The sequence below is a fragment of the Citrus sinensis genome, chromosome 5, assembly GCF_022201045.2.
Source record: "Citrus sinensis cultivar Valencia sweet orange chromosome 5, DVS_A1.0, whole genome shotgun sequence".
NCBI classification, from domain to species: Eukaryota; Viridiplantae; Streptophyta; class Magnoliopsida; order Sapindales; family Rutaceae; genus Citrus; species Citrus sinensis.
In genome coordinates, this window is record NC_068560.1 from 8283892 (window position 1) to 8311819 (window position 27928).

The 27928-nt window shown below is 32.9% G+C and overlaps 2 protein-coding genes across 2 annotated transcripts; both read right to left on the minus strand.

Annotated features, from left to right (window-relative positions):
- Window positions 1-436: 436 nt before the first annotated feature.
- Window positions 437-2913, minus strand: LOC102618022 (coumarin 8-geranyltransferase 1b, chloroplastic-like). The gene is made up of 10 exons (XM_052441052.1): window positions 2608-2913; window positions 2456-2524; window positions 2234-2308; window positions 1893-1976; window positions 1699-1788; window positions 1344-1442; window positions 1033-1104; window positions 813-908; window positions 612-716; window positions 437-478 (listed from the first exon to the last, which is right to left on the minus strand). The coding sequence occupies exons 1-10, from the start codon at window positions 2911-2913 to the stop codon at window positions 437-439; spliced, it is 1038 nt and encodes a 345-aa protein (XP_052297012.1).
- Window positions 2914-6639: 3726 nt separating this feature from the next.
- Window positions 6640-9992, minus strand: LOC102615381 (coumarin 8-geranyltransferase 1b, chloroplastic-like). Its single transcript, XM_052442350.1, has 11 exons — window positions 9889-9992; window positions 9474-9811; window positions 9277-9360; window positions 9096-9170; window positions 8750-8833; window positions 8557-8646; window positions 8214-8312; window positions 7995-8090; window positions 7820-7891; window positions 7599-7694; window positions 6640-7502 (listed from the first exon to the last, which is right to left on the minus strand). The coding sequence occupies exons 1-11, from the start codon at window positions 9944-9946 to the stop codon at window positions 7386-7388; spliced, it is 1209 nt and encodes a 402-aa protein (XP_052298310.1). The 5' UTR covers window positions 9947-9992; the 3' UTR covers window positions 6640-7385.
- Window positions 9993-27928: the final 17936 nt, after the last annotated feature.

Consider the following 27928-nt stretch of genomic DNA (forward strand, 5'->3'; position numbering starts at 1 on the left):
CACAAATCAAAGCACCTGAATTTGGGAGTTATATAGCACTATCTCAAGGAGCTTTCACAGCCTAATCACATCAATGAACCAAAATTTTGTATCGACGGTAAGATAAACAAAATAAATAAGATAACATATAAATACAAATAAATCTTTTTCTTTTCATTAATAAATCTTCACTCGTTCTGTCGAGATTACTTAAAAATTAATAATTAAAGCTATATAATAAAATATTATCTGAAGGTGCCATCTTAATGCATATATTAAAATTTTAAAAAATTGGGTACTTTTCATTACAGCTCACTTTATTGCAAATAAATAAATAGTTAATTCACTCATTAAACTGAGGGCGCTAGTTGAAAATACAACATCACAATACAACAATTATTGTAAGCAGAAAACGAAGATTCCAAAAACAATGCAGCCTTCTTAATTTCTTTGGTTCTTATCGTAGAAAATGGATAAGGATGTATTCAACATAATTTAACTGCAAATAAACAACATATTTATGTTAGAAGTTAAATCACTAATTAAAGAAGTAATTAAGTTATGGAAATTGATTAATTGATTTAACTCAGTAATCACAAGTGTCAAGTGAAGGACAGTAATCGATCACTTGCCTTCCAAGTTAACATGCAAAAAGCAAATGTTGATTCAAAATTGTCAAGATCAACCTTTTTAGATTGAATCCACAAAATCAAAGCAAGTATGCTGTGGCCAATTATCTGCAAGAAATTAAACGAAAAATCATTAATAATAATTTTTAAGTGACCAAGGTCATCAACACATTCATGAAAAATATACAGGGCTAAATTTCTTACGGTGACAAGCTTGTTTATCATGAAAGATGAGGAAGCCCCAGCTACTAGAGCACATCCGTAGCCAACTAACATCATATTGACGCAAAGTGGAAGGACCTTTTCAGAAAAAGAAAAATATAATTTGTAAGCCAATTATTACTTGACTAAGATTTATTTATTTAATTCTCTTTGAACTGATGGGAATAAATTAAATATTATATGATAATTATGATCTACTTACTTTTTCTTTTCCTAAAACGACACACAGCGTATTCATGCCAAATTTTTTATCGCCTTCCACGTCTGGCAAATCCTATTAACATAATCACACAAAAAGGTAAAATAGTAATCATTTATTTTCTATTAATTAGAATTGATGCACTTATAAAATTGGAATATAAAGTTAAAATTACTACCTTCAGAAGTCGGTTTACAAATGCGAAGATGGAGAAACTACTTCACAAAAATTACAAAAACGAAAAGAGAAAGATAAAATTATGATATGGGATCTAATTGATAATTATTTGCAAGATGAATCAATTGTACGTATACCTGCATGTGCATGCAAAAAGGTAATGCTGTCAATCCCATCATAATCACGAGACAGAGTGGAGCCATAAATGTGTGTGACTTCCATCTAAGAAAGGGGAGCTGCAATCATGATTAAGAATAATCAATTAAACTATCAATTTAGATTGGGTTAATATTATGTTTTGTAAATTATTTTTTCTTCAATTAAAGGTAGCAGATCTATTAAATTTAAATTAATTTTTTAATCCTTATTTCTCTAATATTCGAAATCAAGTGAATAGTAAAAAAGACCGCTTGAAAATTTCTCTGCCAAACCCTTGGGGCAATATAATGTTTATTAAATTACGTTACAGAAGCATGCAACTGGGGCACTTACTGGCAGGGAGTAAGCGCATCCGCTTAGAAAACCCAAGATTTGGATCCAGAGAAGTGGTGGAGATCCAGCCATAATTGCCAAAGTAAAACTCTGAAAAATTGGGATCAGTAAATGAATTTAAAAATGATCACAAATTAAAAAGACTTAAATTGATTTATTAGATTATTGCAAAAGTTTTGCTGTCAGCTGCTTACCAAGATTGCACTTCCTATACAAATTGCCATTGCAGTTCCCCTTGACAAGTCCCCGGAAGCAAGCGGGAGATACGGCTTGTTAATCTTTAACAACATTATGTTTATTTATTAGCAAAAACAAACAAAGAAATAGATAATGAATATGAAGCGTCAAAGGAGCATGTATATAATATCTCAACATATACATATATGGAGTCATGGTCAGATAGGATTGTTCGGATTTTATAAAATTCGAATTTAAACTAGAATCAAACAATATATGCAACTCTAGTTTTAGTTTAAATTTAGAAATCCAGACGTCAGGACCTGTGCATCATTCATATATATATGTATATACATACCTTGTCTATTTCAACATCACAAATCTGGTTTAAAGCCGTCAGAAAAGTGTTCATCAGTAATGTGGGGACTATGACCTGAAATATATGTCAAGACGAATCAATGTTATTCAAACAATCATTTCCCAATACGTAGTTGTAACTTTTATTAATTCTCTCTCAGTACTTAATAAACAATATTTACCTTCAATAAAATCTTGGAGTCAAATCAGCAAGACTTTGTACTGGAAGTAAAGAAACTGATACACTCGTAAAAACCTGTAAAAACAAAACTCGGATCTCATTTCTGTGAATCTAGAAAGGATTAAAAGAAAAAGAAAATGAAAAAACTTCATATCATTAGTTGTTCTGTATAAGAAGCAACTCCCAATGCTAACCCACGTGTATGAACGAACTAGATGGTTGATTGCAACGAGCTTCTTCTTGAAAACTTCCAAAACGCTCGGAGCTGCAGCTGCTGTGTTATCATCCTCAGATTGTAATGCACAACCATCTTCCAACGCCAAAGGAACAAGCTGATTGTTCAACGGTTTCTGATCATTTCTATTGCTAATTATACCCTCATTATTGAGTGCAATTTTGTTTTGATTTGGTAAATGAAATGATCTTTGGGAGTAGCATTTGATTGATGGGGACTTGTTGCTCGGACTTGTGTTTGCGACGGCGCCGTGTCTTTGTGTCATTGGCGATGCAATTGTTTTAAAGCAACCTGAAGTTAATTAATGTTCATAAAATTTATTAAAAAAGAAGACCAGTGACGGCTTTTGGGGTTACAAAGTGACTCACCAGGCTTTTGCAAAGCATTAAATTTTGGAGAGAAGTTTAAACACTGTATTTGAAACATGATTGATGACTTCGCTGTGTTTCTTCCCCCAAGGCCCGACTCTGTAAATTTGCTCTGGTTTTTGGATGGAAAATCTTTAAAAAAAGAAAAAAGAAAAAAAGAATACCCTTATATAACGCTTCACCAACGGCTAGGTATGGACCCCCATACAATCTCAAAATAATTTTTTTTTTTCTTAACCACGAGGTATCAAAATTTGAATCTCATTTCTGTGAATTTAGGGAGAAAAAAAGGAATAAAAACCTCATATAATTACTTTTCTGTGTAAGAAGCAACTGACAATGCTAACCCAAGTGTATGAACGGACTAAATGGTTGTTTGGAATGAGCTTCTTCTTGAAAACTTCCAAAAAAGCTTGGAGCTATAGCTGCTCTATTATCATCCTAAGATTGTAATGCATAGCCATCTTGTATCGCCGAAGAAACGAGCTGTTTGTTCAATAGTTTATGACGATTTGTACTGCTAATAATACCTTCACTGTGTGTATTTTTTTTATTTGTTAGATGAAATGATCTTTGAGAGGAGCATTTGATTGAGGCCTTGTTGCTTGGACTTATGTTTACGATGGCGTCGTGTCTTTTTGTCCATGGCGATGCAATTGTTTTAAAGCAGCTGAGGATTGATGGTCAGCAAAAATATTAAAAAGTATTTTGACGTTAAGATCCGATTCGAATCATTAAGTGGTTGTTCTCACTGGATCTAGTTAATTCGATTAAAACAAATAAAATTTATATTTTAGGGGGAGAATGGGCTAAGCTTGGTTTAGGTATGTTTTTCTCACATTTGGGAGAAGAGAAATAGCTGATGTGATTTGGGAGGTGAGTTGCAATTATCTAAGAGGTGATTTGGGAGGTGAATTGAGTGTTTAAAATTTAGAATAACATGGAGAGCTCAATAGAGCTTGTGAGAGTTAATTTAGAAAGTTATATAAGAAGCTTTGGAGAGCTCAGGGAAAAGCTATGGTGAATGCAAGGATAGCTCTAGAGAGCTAATCTGCGAATCTCAGTAGACTCATGGTATAATTAAGTAAGTTTATATATCAAATGCAACTTGGGTATCAAAACTATCACAATAAGAATAAAATAAGCATAAACAATAAAGAATGCACAACATTTTATGTAGTTCAGCTTTTTGGCCTACATCCATTGAAGTATTCATCTCCAATCCACAATGTATCTGAATTATTACATGATCTGCTTCATGGCGTCAATAAAACTTTATTAAGATTGTTTTTAGTGAATAATAACTTGAAGGAGATGTGAGTATTATGGAAATTAGAGAGTTTTCTAAGAGAAGAATAGTTGAGAAGCTTATTTGAGAGATAAGGTGGTCAAGATTTTCAATGGAGTGTAAAAATGGAGAGAGAAGAAGATGAAGCAACCTCTCAAGAAATCAAATTTACAAAAAAAGGGGGGGGGCTAGGGTTAGATGGAGCAAAAAGAGAGAGATATAGCTAGAGAGAGAGAGCTAGAGATTCCTTTTAAAATTGAAATATGGAGCTTATATAGGCGTGTTCCTGAGGGTATTTTGGTACTTTTGGACAGCTAGCGAATTTTCATTAGTTTGTCCTCCATAAATAAGGTTATTTTAGCATTTTTGCTTAGTGATCTCTTGATGGTGATATCAATGAGCTTGGGAGTAAAGAAACCTCCAGCCATTTTTTTGCCTCCATATCTGGGCACATGGTTGTCTCTTAGCCCTGTGATCATTTTGCTTTATTGGTGATATCAAAAGGACAGCTGATGTGGCCTTTCCTCATTGATTGTAGAATCTTTATTTTTTTTGGCTCCTCATCTTTAGCCAAAATAAGATATTTATGTCTCTCTCATGATTCCGTGCACTGTTCTTGTGTTGGCCTTAATCATCAAAATCTAGCTTTCAATAATACCGTTTGATGTTGAGTATTTTGCTAAAACTATCCTTTCCTTTAGGAGCTTATCTCTTAGTTTCTTGTGAGCTAATCTAGTCAAACAAAGTGGCTTCTCTTTTTTTACTTTTCTCGCCCTGTGTCATTGAGTTACTGGCCACGTTAGCACCCAAATTTTCCCCAAAACAAAGAATAAGTTAGCATAGGCTTACCCTATTGAAATGATCTTTTAGAGAACCATTTGATTGAGGACTTGGACATTTGTTTACGATGGCGCCGTGTCTTTTTGTCAGTGGAGATACAATTGTTTTAAAGCAGCCTGTAGATTAATATAATGGTCAGTAAAATATTAAAAGAAATTCAAGCATGGAAATGAAGAAGACTCAATGCATTTTGGGAAACAAGAACTTACGAGGCTGTTGCAAAGAATTGAAGTTTGGAGAGAAGTTTAAACTCTGCATTTGAAGCATGGTCAATATTTTGCTCTTTTTCTTCCCCTGCTAACTCTGAAAATTTTGTTTTGTTCATTAGTGATAGAATCCGGAAGAGATTGAGGAAAGCTACGCAATTAATACGCACTTGCAAGACAGTTGACTATGTAAACTAATTACAGCCGTTTATATATAGAAGTGAAAATGTAAAGGCATTATAAATAATTTTTCTAAAACTAAAGTTGGTTGGTGTGAGTGGTTCGGCACTCTCACTCCTTAAGAGGTGTCAGGGGTTCAAGCTCCGTTCTCGTATGGAGTCACCACTTTGGCCAATACTTTACCCCTTACGGGCTGACTCGGTGCGAGCGGGGATTAGTCTAGATTGTGATACGGGCTTAAAGGTACCTCCCACAGTTGGGGCCCACTCAGGACCACCTCGTGGTTCAAACAAAAAAAAATATATATTTTTTCCGAAAAATGATTTGGCACACTCTACATTTGCATTATAATCTAGGTCAATTGAGAATCCTGATACATACATTGTGCAACTCAAAAGTCTACTGATCATAGTTCTGGAATCTACTCTCATTAATAATATAAAAAGAAATCTATCTATTTTCTAAATTTTTTATGGAAAGAGGAAAGACCTTCCATGGTACTCCAATTCCAGTGGTAGCGTCATGAATAGTTTATTGAATTAGAGTATTTTTGCTTACTTTCTTTTACCATTTATTAAGCCAAATTATCATTCCAATCTAACAAAGATTAGTGGATCTCTAATGGAAACACAACCAAATCAATAGAACGTAGATCAGAAATCAGAGAAAGCAAAACTCACAAGATTATTATTGTTTTTTTTTATGGCCACGGTGGTGGTGGCTAGGGTGTCCAATTTTGGATTTTCTACACTTTTCTTTTCTTTATAAATGGTGATGGAGGATTTGGATGATTAATTTGTGGTGAATAGATATGATGGCCAGAAAAGCTGTGCGACTCACATTAATCTTCACATTAATCTTCTCTGATACCAATTGGACATGGTGGGGTAGCCGAAGCGGATTGAGATGGTAGATAAGCATTATTAGTCCAAGCCAACAGAGTTAGATTGCGCTCTAACAACAGCGTGATTAGATCTCATTCTAATACAAATGGTTCAATAAGATTTTAATAATACTTTATAGCGAGATCAGATGACGTTCTAATTCAAATGACTCTATAAGAATGATTTTTCTAAATAATCCGAAGGAGAATTATAAAAGATGTGTTTCTATTAAATAATTCAATTTAATTAACAAAGACGCAACTTTTTGATTTATAATAAGGTGAACCTACAAGGTAAGAAGTTTTCAAGCATAGAAAGCAGACTAGAAGCTCTTTCTCTTCTTCAACCTCGACCCCCTTACAATTTTCTTATTTCGCAAATCAAAGCACCTGAACTTAGGAGTCATAAAGCACTATCCCAAGGAGCTTTCACAGCCTAATCACATCAATGAACCAAATTTTGGTATCAACGGTAAGATAAAAATAATAAATAAGATAACATATAAATAGAAATAAATCTTTTTGTTTTCATTAGTAAATCTTCACTCGTTCTGTCGAGATTACTTAAAAATTAATAATTAAAGCTATGAGATAAAATATTATCTGAAGGTGCGATATTACGGCATATATTACAATTTTAAAAATTGGGTACTTTTCATTACAGCTCACTTTATTGCAAATAAATTAAAAAAAAAAACTTAATTAACTCATTAAACTGATGGCTAGTTGAAAATACAACATCTTAACGCAAACAATTATTGTAAGCAGGAAACGAAGATTCCAAAAACAATGCAACCTTCTTAATTTCTTTGGTTCTTATCGTAGAAAATGGATAAGGATGTATTCAACATAAGTTAACTGCAAATAAACAACATATTTGTGTCAGAAGTTAAATCACTAATTAAAGAAGTAATTAAGTAATGGAAATTGATTAGTTGATTTAACTCAGTAATCACAAGTAAAAGAGAGTAATCAATCACTTGCCTTCCAAATTAACATGTAAAAACCAAATGTTGATTCAAAATTGTCGAGATCAACTTTTTTAGATTGAATCCACAAAATCAAAGCAAGTATGCTGTGGCCAATTATCTGCAAGAAATTAAACAAAAAATCATTAATAATAATTTTTAAGTGACCAAGATCATCAACACATTCATGAAAAATATACAGGGCTAAATTTCTTACGGTGACAAACTTGTTTATCATGAAAGACGAGGAAGCCCCAGCTATAAGAGCACATCCGTAGCCCACTAACATCGTATTGACGCAAAGTGGAAACACCTTTTCAGAGAAAAGAAAAAAGAAATTTGTCAGCCAATCATTACTTTACTATGATTTATTTATTTAATTCTCTTTGAAGTAATGGGAATTAATTAAATATTATATAATAATTATGATATACCAACTTTTTCTTTTCCTAAAAGGACACACAGCGTATTCATGCCAAATTTTTTATCGCCTTCCACGTCTGGCAAATCCTATTAACATAATCACATAAAAAGGTAAATTAGTAATCATTTATTTTCTATTTATCAGGATTGATAAACTTATAAAATTGGAATATTAAGTTAAAATTATTACCTTCAGAAGTCCGTTTACGAATGCGAAGATGGACATTATAGCCCCCATTAAAATTAACGGTCTTGTAATTACGAAAGGTCTACCAAGCACATATTGCTGTATATATGAATCAAAATTAAACTACTTCACAAAAATTACAAAAATCGAAAGAGAGAAACAAAATTATGACATGGAATCTAATTGATAATCATTTGCAAGATGAATCGATTGTATATATACCTGCGTGTGCATGTAAAAAGGTAATCCTGTCAATCCCATCATAATCACGAGACAGAGTGGAGCCATAAATGTATGTGACTTCCATCTAAGAAAGGGAAGCTGCAATCAGGATTAAGAATAATCAATTAAACTATTAATTTAGATTGGGTTAATATTATGTTTTGTAAATTATTTTTCTTTAATTAAAGGTAGCAGATCGATAAAATTTAAATTAATTTTTTACTCTAATATTCGAAATCAAGTAAATAGTAAAAAGACCGCTTGAAAATTTCTCTACCAAACCCTTGGGGCAATATAATGTTTATTAAATTGCGTTACAGCAGCATGCAACTGGGGCACTTACTGGCAGTGAATAAGCGCATCCACATAGGAAAAACAAGATTTGGTTCAAGAGAAGTGGTGGGGATCCCGACATAATTGCCAAAGTGTAACTCTGAAAAATTGGGATCAATTAATGAATTAAAAATGTTACAAATTAAATAGACTTAAGTCTATTTATTAGAGGATTGTAAAAATTTTTGCGGGTACTTGCTTACCAAGATTGCGCTTCCTAGACAAATCGCAATTACAGTTCCCATTGATAAGTCGCCGGAAGCAAGCGGGAGATACGGCTTGTTAATCTTTAACAACATTAAGTTTATTTATTAGCAAAAACAAACAAACAAGAAAATAGACAAAGAATATGAAGCGTCAAAGGAGCATATATATAATATCTCAGCATATACATATATGGAGTCATGGTCAGATAGGATTGTTCGGATTTTATAAAATTCGAATTTAAACTAGAATCAAACAATATATGCAACTCTAGATTTAGTTTAAATTTAGAAAATCCAGACGTCAGGACCTGAGCATCATTCTTATATATATATGTGTACATACCTTGTCTATTTGAACATCACATATCTGGTTTAAGGCCGTCAGAAAAGTGTTCATCAGTAATGTGGGGACTATGACCTGAAATATATATCAAGACGAATCAATGTTATTCAAACTATCATTTCCCAATACGCAGTTGTAACTTTTATTAATTCTCTCTCAGCGCTTAAGAAATAATATCTACCTTCAATATTTCAATGAAAAATCTTGGAGTCAAATCAGCAAGACTTTGTACTGGAAGTAAAGAAACTGATACAATCCCAAAAACCTGCAAAAACAAAACTCGGATCTCATTTCTGTGAATCTAGAAAGGATTAAAAGAAAAAAGAAAATGAAAAAAAACTTCATATCATTATTTGTTCTGTATAAGAAGCAACTCACAATGTTAACCCAAGTGTATGAACGAACTAGATGGTTGATTGCAATGAGCTTCTTCTTGACAACTTCGAAAAAGCTTGGAGCTGCAGCTGCTGTGTTATCATCCTCGGATTGTAATGCATTACCATCTTGCAACGCCAAAGGAACAAGCTGTTTGTTCAATGGTTTCTGATGATCTCTATTGCTAATTATACCCTCATTATTGAGTGCAATTTTGTTTTGATTTGGTAAATGAAATGATCTTTGGGAGGAGCATTTGATTGATGGGGACTTGTTGCTCGGACTTGTATTTGCGATGGTGTGTCTTTGCGTCAATGGCGATGCAACTGTTTTAAGGCAACCTGAAGATGATTAATGTTCAAAAAATTTACTAAAGAAGAAGACCAGTAATGGCATTTGGGGTCACAAAGAGACTCACCAGGCTTTTGCAAAGGATTAAATTTTGGAGAGAAGTTTAGACGCTGCAGTTGAAGCATGATTGATGACTTTGTTCTGTTTCTTCCCCCAAGGTCCGACTCTAAATTTGCTCTGGTTTTTTAGATGGGAAGTCTCTGAAAAAATACCCATATATAACGCTCCACCGCCGGACTAGGTATGGACCCCATATAATCTTAAAATAATTCTCGGCAGCCACGTTTGACTCAATTATTATATTTAAGGGAAAAACTTGTTTAGTCCCTATATTATGAGATTAGTACTTATTTAATCTCTATATTTTTAAAAATAGCTCAAAATGTTTTTATATTTAAATATTGACCCTCGTGCCATTATTATTAATTTTTTAGCTTGGTTTTATAATATTATACTTTACAGTAATGTTTTTTTTTGTTTATTAATAAAAAATTAAACTATCAAATTAAACTCAAAAATAAAATAAAACAAAAAAGATATATATTAATTTTTGTTGAAGCTCATGTATGTCTAAAAAAATTAAAATTGTAAAAAATTAAATTATTAATTTTTTTAGAAAATTAATATTTTATCTCCTCAGCAGAGTGTTCTACAAAAATTAATGTATTTTTTATTTTATTTTTTGGTGTTAAACTAGTAATTTAATTTTTCTCTTTTTAATAATATCTAAAAAAAGAAACATTATTGTAATAGAGTAATATTGTAAAAATAAGTTAAAAGAAACAAAAAAAAATAGTAAAAGTATCAATAATTTAATAGTAGAGATACTTTAAATTATTTTTAAAAATATAAAAATTAAACGAACACTGACTTAAAAAAATAGAAATTAAACAAAATTTTACACTTATATTCCCTAAAATAAAGTGCGTCAGATTCTGAATCTGTATATGATTGACTTGAAATAGTTAAACATGTTCGTTTTGGGCTTTACATTATCTTGATGGTTACAGACAATGAAATGACGCCATCACTATTGTCAGTACTCAATGGTCACTGCACCCCAAATTCCACTCACTCCGCAATTAAATCTAGGATCGTGCCATTTTAGGCAACTCCTTATATCTAGCAATAGTTGGCAGCCATGTGTCCTGAGGAGAGAGAAAAGCATTGAAAAACAAGTAAGAGGAGTTGGCTGTAAGTTACATGAACTGTAACTTAGGCAACTCCTTAAATCTAGCGATTTTAGTTGGAAAGACGGTTGTACATTTATTATACCCTTTGAATTGACTTTTAAGATTGCCAGAACAATCACTAGAAAAAAATATTTAGGATGATTTTTTTAAAATCAATCTTTAAATCAAATAAAAAAACTAAAATTTTAATTTTTGTTGGAGTAATTAAGTTATTTCCTTGAAATAGGCTTTTTTTTTATATTTCTTTTACAGTTTTTAACATTTTGGATAAATTATGTGATCCTTAAAATATGAGATTACAAATTCAAATTTTTTTTAAAAATAAAATATTCTAGAAATATTTTTTTCTTTTTTAATTTCTCAAAAAATTCTCTTTAAGACATGTCAATAGTAGTTTTTTTTAGACACCGATTTATAAATTACCATAAAAAACATGGTTATATTTATTAAAAAATAATGGGATACACTATTTATTTTACATGTCATTTGGGAAACACAATATCATTAAAAGTAATGTTGTCTTTATACATTAAAAAAATTATGTAAGGCAATACAATTATTCATTGGTCAAATATCCAAACTTTTGAAGTTAGTGTGCATGTGTATGTGTATTTGTACATGTGTGTGTGTAACCAAATGAGTGTTGAGTGATTACTTACTAAGCATGAAATGGAGAAGATTGCCTCTACTTAATTATATATCATAATTAAGGAAGGAAATAAACCCCTACATGCGTCACTGGGGCTCAAACCGATGCCCTCACAATTGTAAGTGCAAGGTCCTCAGGTATGCCGGAAATTAATCCTTTTATGAAGTTTCTCACCACTGTTTTTTTTTTTCCCAACTAATTTCTATCCGTTAGGATTTTGGCAAACAAATCCAACAATTCAGCAAACAAATCTAACAAATCCAACAATTCAGCAAACAAATCTAACGAATAGTAGTGTGCGACCGCGAAGTCAAGTAACCGACTGACTCACTCGCATGTCCTCAAAGGTCCATTGCTTGAGTTTTTACAAAACCTAAAAGTAAGTTTTACTCCATTCAACAAGAAAGTATTTGATTATATTTAGTTACCCTCCATTGTCAACTTAAATTACACGTAAATGGCACCTGAATTTTTGCTTGCGTTTATTTTTTTATTTAAAATTTGAATGAATATGAATTTTTCAAAAGTCTTTAAATAAAAATGTTGGAATGAACTATTTAATTTTTTAATGTCTGAATGTAAGTGAGATTTTATTTTTTAAATAAAAAATATCTTGAACATAATTAGCCGTTGTAAATCAAAACAAAAAAATTAGATTTTATAGTTTAAGAAATAAGTATATTTAATAAAGATATTTTTTAAAATTAGACATAAGTTACAAAAATAATTAATTAATTTTTTTTAAAAATATAATATTAATAGAATTTCAAATTTTAGATATTTAACAAATAAACCCTTAATTTACTCCTTATTTACTGACGCCAGATGATAATATCAAATTAAAATATTCATCTAGTTGGCTGAATAATCTATTCTACTCATGAAAAAGCTAAATAAAGTAAAGAAGCATGGGGCATTTTAAGTGTAATTAAGATGACAGCAATGGGTAAATATCATCGAATATATTTATTTTGGGGATTGAGACAAAAGTTATTTTTGAAATTTATAAGAAATTTAAGTAGTGGACTCGTGTCCATATGAGGACACGCGACTGAGCAGTCGCTGCACTCCTTATGGATTGCCACTTGCTAGCCATCATGCACATGATCTTATCCATGATTGCTAATAAAATTTCAAACTTTAAATATTTAACAAATCACCTCACACCATTATCAGCCCTCTTCTACTCTTTTTCATATCTTTTAAAATCTAAAATATTCCCTACACCATGGTTAAGTGAGGTACCCTGATCCCAAAAAAATATAAACTCATTATTTTGGTGAGGTTTTTATTCATATCTCTTAGAACTTGACACGACTTAAAAGTATTTGATTTACTCTCAAATATAAGAGTGCCTAATTATAATATATCTCGGTGAGTCCGAGGTCGATCCACAGAAAAAAGATTTAATTAATTTATTTTATTTTATCTAAAATTTGAAAATAAAACTTAAATATAAACAACTTAATTTAACTATGTGGATTCACTCTTAGTAGTAAATAAAACTTAATAAATTCTTTTTGCCATTTTTTTAGATTTATTGCCCAAAAGATTAATTATATAAATTATTATTATTTTCCCTTTAATTTTATAATGGATTAAGTATTCATTGTGCCAAAATTTAATTTGTCTACAATAAGTCAAAATACCATTTTACTATACCTTATATTGAGATAACAAGAATTTATTGTGCCAAACTCCCTTGTTTGTCTACAATAAATCAAAATTTTATAATATAAAATATGTATAAAATTAAATAGAAAATAATTTAATTTATAAAATTAAAAATAGAATTTGAACAAATCATATTTATTTCCTAAGAGTTTCACCTTCCCGTAACTATTAATATTTAGCTAAACATTTTTTTAATAAAGGAAATTGCTAAAATTAAAAAACACATAATTAAAAATGGAATTTGAAAATTGAAATAAAACTAATTTTATTGATTGAAAATAACTTACAAAGAGAGATGAGAAGAAGAATTTGGGGGAAAAGAAGAGAAGAGAAGGCGTCTAGAGGTGTGTTCATCCCCCTCTCTATTTATACTAATACATGGTAAATCCACACCACATAAATAAAAAAATCTAATTACATTTTAACCTTACATTTGTCCCACTAATAATCTCACTAATAAAACATAAACCTAACTTATCCACTCAAGCATATCGAACACATTCCACTAACAATTACCATACCTAACATGATAAAAACTTATAATTTTACAATTACCACATTTATCGTGGTAAAAATATAAAAAATTACAACAAAAGTCTTGGATCGTTCTCAACAATGACATAATTTCTCAGACTTCCAAAATCCAAATTTGACATCCATACATTTGTTCGGAGCCTCAAATTGCATAAAATTATTATTTTTACCTAATAAACATACAAAAATACACAAAATCAAATATTTTAAAAAATAATTAGAAATTCACAATATGTTACACAATTACAAATATAAATTACATTAATAGCACAAAATAACATTTTTATCCCTTAATAAACATATAATTTTTAACACTAATAAGAACTCAAAATCCACTTAAAACAATTAGCGCTGTCTATGTGGGGAGTATATAAAAAGCCTCCACAGTGGTTACTAGACTGATCGCGATGTGTACTTATAAATTGTGGCACCTGACGTGCCCTCTTATGCCGTGATGACATATTTTGCACGAGTGAGAGATGCAGTAGTGTGGAGGTCAACAATCCAGCAAGAAGAACAACTCAGTCCAATAAGGGCAAGTCCGTCAAATAATTTACCGGTGTTTGCTCTAATGAGGAGCTCGTTTCTTAATGACGCTTTAAAGAACTTGCTCATGCCATTCTTCGGGCCGTAGGCTCTCAAATACATGAACCAGTAGATCCTCCCACTACTCGAGACATTCTATTAACATGGGCAAAAAAGCGAATTGTCCCACACTTTGAAGTGCCCGAATTGAAGGCGACGAAATAAGGTATGATCCCCCAGGTACCCGACTTAAGTCACAACCCACATCCCCTAGGGAGGAGCCTTATACAGCCTCTAGCTACTTGCGAGCTTCTTAAATGGGAGTGGTATCTCAAGGTGCACCTAGGATACCCCGTAAGTTCTTAAAAAAAAAATAAAACACCTGGATTCTCAAGTAAAGCTACTTTCTCAAAAGTAAAATGTCACAAATACTCTAACGCCAGTAGGGTACAACTCGCTATTTACTATGGAGATTCGGACAACAACTCTCCCAGATACTTTCGCCATGCTCAGGCACCCCAGTATTTGGGTACCTCAGATTCGAAAGAACACATCGAACTGTATCATGATTAAATGCTTATCAAGGGTGTCGACGACAAGGCTATGTGTCAGATGTTTCCTTACACACTTACCGGACTCACTAAATCTTAGTTAAATCTTTAAAGGTAGGTTATTCTCCCTAGACCAGCTCCTTACGGAGTTCATTCATGAATTTGGTTATGCTGCCTCCCATGATCAAGCAGCAATCAGGCTTGCCTTCTTTAAGTAGGGGGAATATGAGCTTTTGCTGATTATGTAGCCCGCTTCCACCAAGAAGTATTGTGGACGAGCATGTATGGTCATCAACACACACTAAAACACTTTGAAAAAAACATGCAGTTAAGAATGTTGTGGCATTCCTTTCAAAAGTGTCGCTCTCTCTCATATGGGGAAGCCCTTCTTGAGCCTTGCAGCAAATCGAGATGGATGAGAAGTGACACCTAAAATGGCAAGAAGACAAAGCAGAGGATATGAAAAACAGGAAAAAACCTAAGAAGCCTAAAGTACCCTAAGATAAGATGCCCCACCTACCACCACTCGTCAGATCATCTCAATCAGACTGACAGAACCTTTAGAAAAACCTTAGTATAAATCTCGTCATGCTTTGAACTACTATCTAGAACAGATCTTCTACTAGATTTGAGATAGCGGCCTACTTCACCCACCCAGGCTCATGCGCATGTACCTTAACATGAAGCGTAGCCTGAAGTATTGTGAGTTTCATGAGGATTTCGGACATAGCACGGCTGAGTGCTTCAGTTTGTGTAAGGAAATCAAATCTCTAATTCTCGGTGGGCACTTCAAGGTGTTCGTCACAAATATGAGGCAAGCCTGGAAGTCTATGTAGTAAGATAAGGGCAACCATGTACCTCATTCCAACCCTAAATGTGAGGCACCCTAAGGATCCAAGAAAGAAGTTTATGTTTGAATGGTTGCACGCGAACCTACTTCAGCCAGCCAGTCCAAAAGCCATAAAAATTATAATAGATTGCCATTGCCAATTGTTATCATTGGCCAAGGAATCCATTTCAATGACCATGAGGTACCTCTCCATCCCATCTCAATTTTTTTCATAGAAAAAGATGCTGAAGATATCTCGTACCCCATGACGACGCTTTGGTCATCACTGTTAACATGAATATATTTATAATGATGATTTTGATGATAACAAACCAAAAAAAATGATTAATTTTTAAAAGCTCAAATTATTTTTCATACTTTTTTAAATAAATCACTATTTTGATAAAGTAAAGGTTTTATACTCAAATGGAAAATGATTTGATGAAATTAGTTATTTTTCAAGTTCATGATCTAATTGAATAGTTTTGAAAACTTTGAAATTAACAAATAATTGCTTAAAATTTTTATAAAGTTTTGGGACAAAATTATAATTTTGGAAAACAGTTCACCGTAGTGGTCACTGTAGCAAATGGCTAGCCGACATCTTGATAACGGCTAGCCGACATCAAACAGAATTGAAGATTAGCCTCTGGACACTAACGGTGATATAGCTTAATAACAGCTAACCGACTGATAACTCTATGAAATAAGAGTTATCATGACACTTTTATACTTAAATCAATAATACTTAGAGAGTAAATAATGTGTTTTCATTGCATTTTTATTATATTTTGCATAAACATTCATCTTAGTTTATTTGTAATAAATTTTGTTTGATTTAGAATAATTTGTGTGTTAAATCATATGCATAATTGTAGGTGTCCAGAAGCCCAAATTTCAAGGAAGGAATGTTTATGCAATAGGCTTGCAAAAGATGGAAAAGATTTTAGCTACAAAAGAATTGAAACAAATCTGGAACAATGCAGTTGCTGTAGCCGTTGCTGTAGCAATCCTGGAACAACGACAGAGAAAATTCCGCGTGGGATACTTGCAGAATTGTGATCTGCAGTTTCCTAATCTGACTTATGCATACCCTAGGCTTCCGTGTACCGTAATTTTTAGCTATAAAAGAAACACACATCATAAGGAATAAGAGGGGCTGTCACCCAAGGAGAAAAACCACAAAGAAACAAAAGAAAAAGAAGATTCAAGAGAGAGATTAAGGGCTACACAAGAGGAGAAATTACAGAGATCAATTGTGAGCTCAGTCTTTCTTATTCTTCTCTTGTTTTCTTGTTTGCTATTTATTCATGGGGATGTGTTTCATGGTCGAAACCTTGTTCTTTATTTTTCTTTTGCAAATCATGAACTAAATTTATTTGTAGTTGAGTGATAAACAATCTTGATGGTTTATTGACTGAAAATATGAGTTGTTGTATGTTTGTTGTAGCATTTTGTTTTAATAGAATTTATTTTTATTCATTATTTTGGCTGATCACCCATTTAATGATATTAGCTAAGGAAGAGCCACAAAATGGTCTATCTTAGTGGAACCTATCAAAGCAATACTTGATATTAAATTGGATTTCTTGGATTTAGTTTTACTTGAGTCCCAAAAAGGTCATGCTTGATTTAAGATTAGTGATGAACTAGACATAAAGATTCACCTTGTAGGGTAAATGGAACCTAAGCGTGTAATGTTATATCTTATGTTGACATAACAACTGATCAATGTTAGGTTGCATATAGATATAAGATATCCAACATGCGACGGCTGAGGAAGCATAAGGATTCTGCCCAGTGTTGTAGTAGATACTGCAGTAACCGAGCCAACCATTAGAAAATAGTCAAAACCATTAAGAAAGTTTATTCACTCAACTACTCCATATTCCCATTGGTTTTATCCTTGAGTTTGACGAGATAATTTACTTTGTTGCATTTTATTTATTGTGTTTTTATTTTAATTAGTATATTAGTTTCATTAGTTGTTTTATTTTAATTTAGAACAAAATCTGCACTGTTAAAATTGTTGTAGCAAGTCTGATAACATCAATCCCTGTGGAAACGATCTTGAATACTTACCATTATATTACTTGTTGTATACACTTGCACATTGACACTAATAGCATTAGTATTTATACCCAACACCAACATCGAACAGAATTGAAGATTAGCCTCTGGACACTAACGATAAATCGACTTCTTGAAAACGGTAAGCTGACATCTTCTTTGCAGGTCACTGGATTATAAAGGAGAGCCGACAATTTGAAATTCTATCCAACAGTAACTTACTCAAGTCAAAACGGCAATCCGACTTCGAGTTAACGGCAATCCAACTTCGAGCAAATTGTCTGTAACAACTAGTTTTTAGCTCAAACTATAAAAATGCTCATTTAAACACAAGCTATAATGATTCCAACTATTATCATTGAGCAAACTATTGAGCATACAACTTTCATTAAGCTTTAAATTCTTGTATTCATCTCATTCATTCACACATTGAGCTTTCATTTGTGATCAAACACATTGTGTAAGAGAAATTTATTTTTAATCCTTTTTGTAAAATCAAGTTGAGAGGTTGTAATTGTTGGGATACACTTGAGTAAAGAGATTGGGGATAATCTCTTGTTGTAAAGGTCTATTGATAGCTTGGAAGTCAATTGTAAGAGTTGTTGAAGCCTTGGAGGCTATCTTAGTAAAATCCATTAAGCCCGGTGAGCTTGGAGGCGTGGACGTAAGCACAGTTGGCTGAATCACGTAAAAGTCTCGTGTTTGCTCTCTCTTCCCCTATCTCTTTATTTTTTATTGCACATTAATTTATTTATTTCTAATTTGATTATTTTATTTAAATTGTATTAAGGATCTTAGTAGCTTAAATTTTTAGAAACCCAATTCACCCCGTTCTTGGGTTGCCTAGTTAGAATTTCATTTGGTATCAGAGCTTGGTGCTCTTGTTTAGACTTAACCGTCTAGATTTAAATATCCATAGCAACTCAAAATGACTCTATCTTTAGGGAAATACAATCCACAACTAGGCCACCATTTTTTTATGGTAATGACTATCCATATTGGAAAACTAGGATGAGAATTTATGTGCAAGCTTTTGATTATGAAATTTGGGAAGTTTTTTGTGACGGCCCATTCATGCCAATGGCTAAAAATGAAGTAGGAGATGATATTCCAAAACCTTTATGATATTCCAAAACCTTTAAGTCAATGGAGTGAGTTAGAAAAGAAAAAGATATCTTTAAACTCTAAGGCAATGAATGCTTTATTTTGTCCTCTTGATAAGAAAGAGTTTCATAGAGTGTCTAGTTGTGAGAGTACTCAATAAATATAGGACAAACTTGAGGTTGTCTATGAAGGGACAAATCAAGTTAAAGAATCTAAAATTAGTACATACACTTGACAATATGAATTGTTCAAAATGGAATAAAATGAAAGTGTGTGTTCTATATATACTAGATTTACAAACATAGTGAACATTCTAGGAGCTTTTTAGGAAAAACGTTTTCAAATAGTGAGAAAATTAAGAAAATTATTAGGTCACTTCCAAAGGAATAGAGACCTACGAGGGTTGCCATTGAGGAAGCCAAAGATTTAAATACCTTACCTATTGATGATTTGATTGGTTCTCTTATTTCATATGAGGAAGACTTGACAGCATACAAAGGCAATGAGGAGAAGAAGAAAAGCATTGCTCTCAAAGCCTCAAAACATGAGAGTGATGAGGAAAGTGAGCTGGATGATGAGGAGATGACTATACTAGCTAGGAGATTCAGAAAATTCTACAAGAAAACTAGTGAACGGAGAAGGTTCAGAAACTACAAGAATAAAAAAAAAAAGACGAAGGAGCCAATTACTTACACGTGCAAGAAGCCCGGACACATACGATCAGAGTGTCATCTTCTCAACAAGCTCAAGAAGAAAGCAATGGTGACCACATAGAATGACAGCGATGAGGAAACATGTGATGATGAAAAGCAACAAGAAATGACAAATATAGCTCTCATGGCAATTGAGGAAGATCCATTTGATGACCTCGATGAAGTAAGTGATCTTCTTACATATGATGAATTACATGATGCTTTTAAAGAATTGCATGATGAGTGGATGAAAATTAGTAAAATGAATGCATTCCTTAAAAAGAACATGGTAGAACTTTCAAATGAAAAGGACGTTTTACAAAAAAAATGTAATGACTCATTACATGAAAAGATTAAAGGACTAGAGTTAGATAATCTAATGTTGCATGATAAAATTGCATCATTTAAAGGTAAACAAAGTATTTTGTATGAGCATGAAAAATCACATGTTGATGAATTGATGAAAGAAAATGAAATGCTCAAGAAAAAGAACATAGAACTTAGTGATGTTGTCTTAAAATTTACAAATGGGCAAAAGATGTTGGATAACTTGCTTAACTCACAAAAATGTGTGTTTGACAAAGGAGGTACCTCTATTAATAATCAAGTTATATGTCACCTTTGTAATCAAGATGGTCACATGAAGTATAAACGTTTAGTTAAAAGAAATGCATATTATGAAGTAAAATGTGTTTGGGTTCCAAAAAGAACCAACGCTAGCACTCAAAGACCCAAAAAAGTTTGGGTACCTAAGACTTAAGATTTTCTTTACAGGATTTGAAGAAGAGGAAGAATAAATGGTAATTGGACAATGGTTGCTCAAGACATATGACCAGAAACTATATATGGTTTTTAAGTTTTACCAAAATCGAAAACGGTGGAGATGTTTCATTTGGAGACAATTCAAAGGGAAAGATTCTCGGAATGGGTAATATCGGTAAAGTATCCTCAACTTTAATTGAGAATGTATGTTTAGTTGAAAATTTGAAACACAACTTGATTAGTATTAGTCAATTGTGTAACAAGGGTTATAAAGTTATTTTTGATAAAACGAGATGTGTTATTGAAAATGCATGTGATGGTAAAATTTTATTTGTTAGAAATAGATGTAGTAATGTTTATACCATTGATATAGATTGTGCATCTACTATCGATAAGTGATTTTCCGCATTGCATGATGATGGTTAGTTATGGCATAGAAGACTAGGTCATGCTAGCATGGATTTGATTTAAAAAATCTCAAAAAATGATTTGGTTAAACGTCTACCAAAAAACTAGTTTTCAAAATGATAGAATTTGTGAAGCTTGCCAATTTGTAAAAAAGATCAAAACTTTTTAAAAAAACAAGAATCATGTCTCTACTTCAAAACTACTTCAATTACTTCACATGAACTTGTTTGGACCTTCTAGATATGTTAGTTTAAGTGAAAAATATTATGCATTTGTAATTGTGGATGATTATTCTAGATACACATGCGTATTGTTCTTAACTAATAAGGATGATGCCTTTAATGCATTTCTTGTATTAGAAGTGATCATGGTGGAGAACTTGAAAATCATGCATTTGAGAATTTTTGTAATGATTTTGGGATTGAGCATCAATTTTCATCACCTAGGACTCCACAACAAAATGGAGTTGTTGACAGAAAGAATAGGTCTATCCAAGAAATGGCTAGGATCATGTTGAATGAAAATATTTTGCCAAAGTACTTTTGGGCTGAAGCTGTTAACACTACTTGTTATATTTTAAATCGTGTGTTGATTAGACCTTATCTTAATAAGACTCCCAATGAGCTTTGGAAAGATAGAAAACCCAACATTGATTTTTTCAAAGTTTTTGGATGCAAATGTTTTATTTTAAACACAAAAGATAATCTTGACAAATTTGATCCAAAATCTGATGTTGATATTTTTCTTGGCTATTCAAATACAAGCAAAGTTTATAGAGTGTACAATAAACGAGCTTTGGTTGTGGAAGAATCTATGCATGTTACATTTGATGAATCTAACCATTCCTCTACGGAGAAAGTTGTTGTTGATGATGATGCAAATAAAAAGCTACAAGAAGATTCATCAAAGAATAGCCAAAAGGATGCACCACTTGAAAATCAAGAGGAGCAACGTGAAGAAACAAATGCGGAGCAAAAGGAAGGCATTCTCAAACACTCCCTAAGGAGTAGCGGTCTAAAGACTTAATTTTAGGAGGCCACTAGATCATCATTTAGAAATACTTGTGAGCATGCTGCATTCATATCTCAAATTGAATCAAAATCTTTTGCGGATGCGGAAAATGATGAATCTTGGATTATGACAATGCAAGAGGAGTTGAATCAATTGGAGAGAACAATGTGTGGGCATTGGTTCCTAAACCTGAACATCAATCCATTATAGATACTAAATGGGTATTTAGAAATAAAATAGATGAATCCGGTATGGTTATAAGAAATAAAGCTAGATTAGTGGCTCAATGGTACGACCCAGAAGAAGGAATTGATTTTGATGAAACATTTGCACCTGTAGCTAGATTAGAATCCATTAGGATGCTTTTAGCATTTGCATGTTATAAAGATTTCATTTTATACCAAATGGATGTCAAAAGTACATTTTGAAATGGATACATTATGGAGGAAGTTTATGTGAAACAACCCTTTGGTTTCGAAAATGAAAATTTTTCAGATCACGTTTATAAGTTAACAAAAGCATTGTATGGTTTAAAACAAGCACCTAGAGTATGGCATGATTGACTTAAAAATTTCTTACTGGATAATGGTTTTTCAATGGGAAAGACCGATACAACTCTTTGTATTAAACATAAGAATCGAGATATTCTCATTGTCCAAATTTATGTTGATGATATTATTTTCGGTTCTATTAATGAGTTTTTGTGTAAGGCGTTTTCATCTTGTATGAGCAAAGAATTTGAGATGAGCATGATGGGAGAATTAAAGTACTTTCTTGGACTTCAAATAAAACAAACTGAAGAAGGAATCTTCATCAATCAAGCCAAATATCTAAGAGATTTATTCAAGAGATTCTGACTTGAAGATGAAAAGACAAAAAGTATTTCAGTGAGCTCGACCATCAAGCTTGACGAGGATGAAAAAGGTAAGGAAGTTGATGTCAAAGCATATCGAGGTATGATTGGATTATTACTCTACTTGATTGCTAGTAGGCCTGATATTATGTTTAGTGTATGCTTGTATGCAAGATTTCAATCATGTCCTAAAGAATCTCATTTGCTTGTAGTAAAAGGGATTGTTTGTTATTTAAGTGGAACTATAGGTCTTGGCCTTTGGTATCCTAGGGGAACACATATGGACTTAACATTTTATTCAGATGCCAATTTTACCGAATATAAAGTTGATAGGAAAAGCACTAGTAGAAAATGCCATTTTCTAGGTTATTCCTTAGCCTCTTGGTTTAACAAGAAACAAAATTCAGTTGTACTTTCTACCATTGAGGCAGAATACATTGTGGCTAGAAATTTTTGTGCACAAGCATTATGGATGAAACAAACACTTAGAGATTATGGTATTGCATTATATCATTTTCTCATTAAATGTGATAACACAAGTGTTATTAATCTATTGAAGAATCCCATGCATCATTCTAAGACTAAGCATATAGAAATTGGACATCATTTTCTAAGAGATCGTGTTAAAAAATGAGATGTTGTGATTGAGTTTTTTTTTTCACCGAAAAACAATTAGCTAATATTTTTACTAAACCCCAGTCCCAAATTGAAAAATCCTTATTTTGAAACCCTAGAACTGCCACACCTTTTCTCTCTCGATTTGGCCAACTTTTCTTCAATTTTTTGTTAAATGAAATCTTAGATACAATTCCTTTGCCTTCTAACTTCATTTCTATCGGTTTATTTTCCTACAAACTCATTAATTTCTAAAATTCCTGTTTGTTCACTACAATGGCCGGTCGACGACAACAACCTAGGAGGGGTGCTCGAACCAAGCAGGATGCTCCAACCAATCTTAGTTTCTCTAGGCCTCTCTCTCAGGACTTCGACAACCTTCATTTTCCAAATGGTCACATGGCTCAACGTTTCCACACAAGCTTCATGAGAAAAACTGTAACTTCTTTATTTTACATTGATATTGATGAGTTCTCTGATATTACTATATGTGGTAGAACTATTCCTCAAATGCTAAGGCAATGAGATGAAGTATGAGATGTTGAAGAGCAAGTCTATGAAAACCTAGTTAGGGTGTTTTACTCTGATATGGAGCTTTCAGTTACCTGAAAAGATAGGATAGTGACAGATGTTAAAGGTGTTATGATCGAGTTTGATGCTTTTGAGCTTAGTACTATTCTTGGAATCTCTAATGAGGGGCTAGACATGTACACTCCTAAGAAGGAGCTTCATTTTACTGGGTTTCATCACTTAGACGGCATTAGGAACATCCGCAGACGACGCGATCTCTCTGACGACGTCTGTTCATTGTCTTTTCAGTCCCAACTTTTACCCTTCCAGGTCCGTATTCTACATAGTATACTCTAGCACATGATTACACCTAGACAATGTCACAGTGATGAGGTAACTAGATTGGATGTTGCTTTACTTGATTCTCTCATCTGTGGAAGAAAAGTGAAACTCGCATTCACAATCATGCGTCACATGTTATTTACTCCTGCTGTGACTAACCGGTCTCTTCTATATGGTAGCATTATCAGTAGAATCCTTAGGCATTTTCACGTTCCCTTGACCGAACCTATCTATGTTAAGATAAAAAACTGGGTAGGGAAATTATTTCGGGAATTGGCTTTCACTAGAAGCAGGGGAAGTGGATCAATATCCTATTCTTTTTTATGATGAAGATACTTTGGTAGCTTCGAAGGATAACCAAATGCTTAATGATATTTATTTCGAGGATGAGTTACTTGATTTTCGACTCGGCATTAGACCTCGTGCACCTTGTTGGGCTACATCAGCCCAATCTCAGGATGAGGAGCCAGCCAAGCTAGTAGAGCACCCTGAGGCACCTTCAATTTCTAAGGATCACATACAGCAGCCTTTCGACAAAGTGGATACCCTCTTCATGCAGCAGCAACAGCTTCAATCCCAATTTCAGACATTTCAGTAGCATGAACTTCTTGATGCTCAGCGACGCATCCTTGCTTCCCTTGGTTTCCATCTTGGTGGTTCCTCCTCATAGCCCTCATCTTAGTTTCTGCATTTATGTTTTTCGCACATACATTCCTCCTCTCGTTTGTTTTATGTTTTGGATGATATCATGTAGTTTTTATGGTGATATTTGGATTGCATAGTTATTTTTAATTTAACTTGATGATTTTGATGATTAAATGGTTACATACATGTTGGTTATTTGAGCTTTGATTATGATTGTAATGTTTTTTATGATATGTTGCTTATCTAGTTGCAAAATTGATGAATATGGAGTTTGGTTGATTAATTGAATCTTATATGGGAGTGTTTTAGCTATTTTTGGTATTTGAGGATATGCTCATTTTTAAGTGGAGATTCTACCGAAAATTTTTGCTCCCACAAAATGGGTAATTGTTGTGCAAATTTTAATGTACTCGCAAGCGCACGAATCTATTGTAGTATAGACTAATGATGACGAGTGTCGATTCCACGAGGAGGTGGATTTTAATTATGTGTATAGAATTAATTTTGTAAATGGGTTGTTGGATTTATGGTGGAAATGATTTGGAATATGCTAAGACTTAAATTAAAATGGCGAGAATAAATTCTAAAATTGGAATTGCAATGGAGAGAATAAATTGAAGAGAAAATCTATTAAATGTAGTACTTGGGTATCTGGATCCGTATCAACATGCATCATGGGCTAAATAATCCGTATTAATGCCAATTAAATCATGAGGGGGGAATCCACACCTCATGAACCACGCTCTAATCAATATGGTGCTAAGGGCTTATCGTGCCAAATAATAATAACCTTATACTAGAGAGCCGGTGTAACCAAGGCGGTACTAGACAAGATTAGTATTATTTGTCGACGAGAAGTCAAAACATCCACAAAAACTATAGGGGAAGAGAAAATAAATTTACCAAATTAAGCCCATGACACATGTTGAGACTTCACCTTCAACCCAAGCTTAAAAGAAAATTAGTCACTCATAATTGAACTAGGGGCAAAATGGGAATTTATTAAAATACGAAGAAAATACAAGATGGAGAGGGAATTACAGAAAATGAATCCCAAAAATGGATTCAGAGATATCAAATTAGGGGGGAGAGGCCCCCTTTTTATAGATACATGGAGTAAATCATGGCCATCGGATTAAAAACAGTTTGGACGCTCAGGATTGCGCCACGTCATCAGTCAACAGTCCACGGTTTGACCACGCGGATGAACAGTAACACGGTTTGACCCGACTTTAAACAGTAACGCGGTTTGACCCGGATGAACAGTAACGCGGTTTGGTTGAAAATAATCCTGTGTGATGCATGCACCGTATGCGAGATTTTTCGTCCACTGATATGCTGCCACGTCACCATCAACAGTATATAAGAATTTTAGTCCAACAGGATCGTGACACCTCATCAGTCAATGCCACGTCATCGGTCCGTCTATGTGAACAGTGTCGTGAACAGTAACGTATACAGTACCGTACACGTGAATAGTACCGTACAAGTGAACAGTGCCATTTTTCCTTTTATGCTCCTCCTAAGGTTTTCGACCGTCCTGAGTTCAAAAGTGATGTCCGTTTTGCCATCTGATTTCTCGTTTATTGTGAAATGACTATGATGCCCCTAAAATACATAAAATACTTAATTAAAATAAAACACATGTAATTAAATCACAAGAAGGTTAAATACATAAAAGTAATGGTTGTTAGTAAGACTTAAAATGTAAAATGATGGTTTTCTCCTTTATAAATATGCATTTTCTAACACTCAACACACCCCCCAACCAGCTTATTGCTAGTCCCTAGCAAATGAAGCGAAAATAAAATTCAAATTCAAAATGATTTTTTTTTAAAAAAATTTAGAAACACTCGTGTTTATTCAATCAGATTAATGATAGCAATCAAATAAAAGTATAAGCATTATCTCCAGTCTAAAATAACATCACACCCACATCAACCATCCACATGAATCAGCCCAGTAGACTTTGTTATAGCTACTTTCAAGAATGACATGTCAAACCCCAAAAGCTCATTGGAAGTAGTGACACTCTCACAAAGAAATTAAACCCAAAAAAAATAGTCACTCCAATGAATGATAATTGAGAGAAAATAATGAAGAAGTGATATCACATGCTCTCACCAAGATGAAATAAATATGCCCTCAGCTTAAAAATAATACGATCTCAAGTCAAATAAAAACTGTTAGTCAACCCTATTTATTTATTTATTTTTTATATGCACCACTACATCTTTTTAGCCCATATAACTAGCTTCTACTTCAGATTATAGTTCCCTAAAATCAGGAATGACTTTTATTAGGATGTAACGTAGGCTAGGGACATGGTTAACAAAGAAAGGAAATAAGGAAAACAAAGTGTATGTTTGAGAAAAATGCAGAGAATTTTTTTTTTTTTTTTGGAAGTTACAAGGTGGATTTCACCCATTATTGTTATTTTTATTCTTTTGAAACAACAACTTTTGTTTTGTTTTTTTTTTTTTTTTTTTTTTGCTATAACTTCACTGAACAACATAATTATTTACATTTTCTCAAACATAAATAGGTGATGGAACTTATAAGATATCGGGTAATACTCCAAATCGGAGTGGGTCAAGATGATAAGTTGACAAAGAAAATATATATATATTTTTTTTTTAAAGGCTCAAAAGGGTTAACTATGGATATTTAATAAAAGGAATGGCTAGAAAGGCTCAAACGGATCAAAGATGACCTTTCCATCGTCTTTTAGGGCTCTAAATAACCTTCCATATCTACTAGTTAGATGGGCCTCCAAATGTAGCAACACACTTTTTTTTCTTTTATTTTTTATTTTTATTAAGGGTTAACTCAAAAGAAATCTAGAGATCGTGTATACAATAATAAACTGTTAAGCTGTATAAAGAATGGGCAAAATGGTTACTCTCCAAGAAAAATGATAGGCTCAAAAACTCACTTGGTACTTATTATGACATGTTCATTCCTTCAAGCAACTCATATATGTCTCCGACATCAACATGTAGAGTAGCAAACATAATGTAACATCACTTAAGACCAAAGATAATACAAATACTAAAATTTAAAATTAATCATGTCACCCAATGTTAAAACAAATCACACAAATTTTTTTTTTTTAAACAACATTCTACCCCCCAACCTAT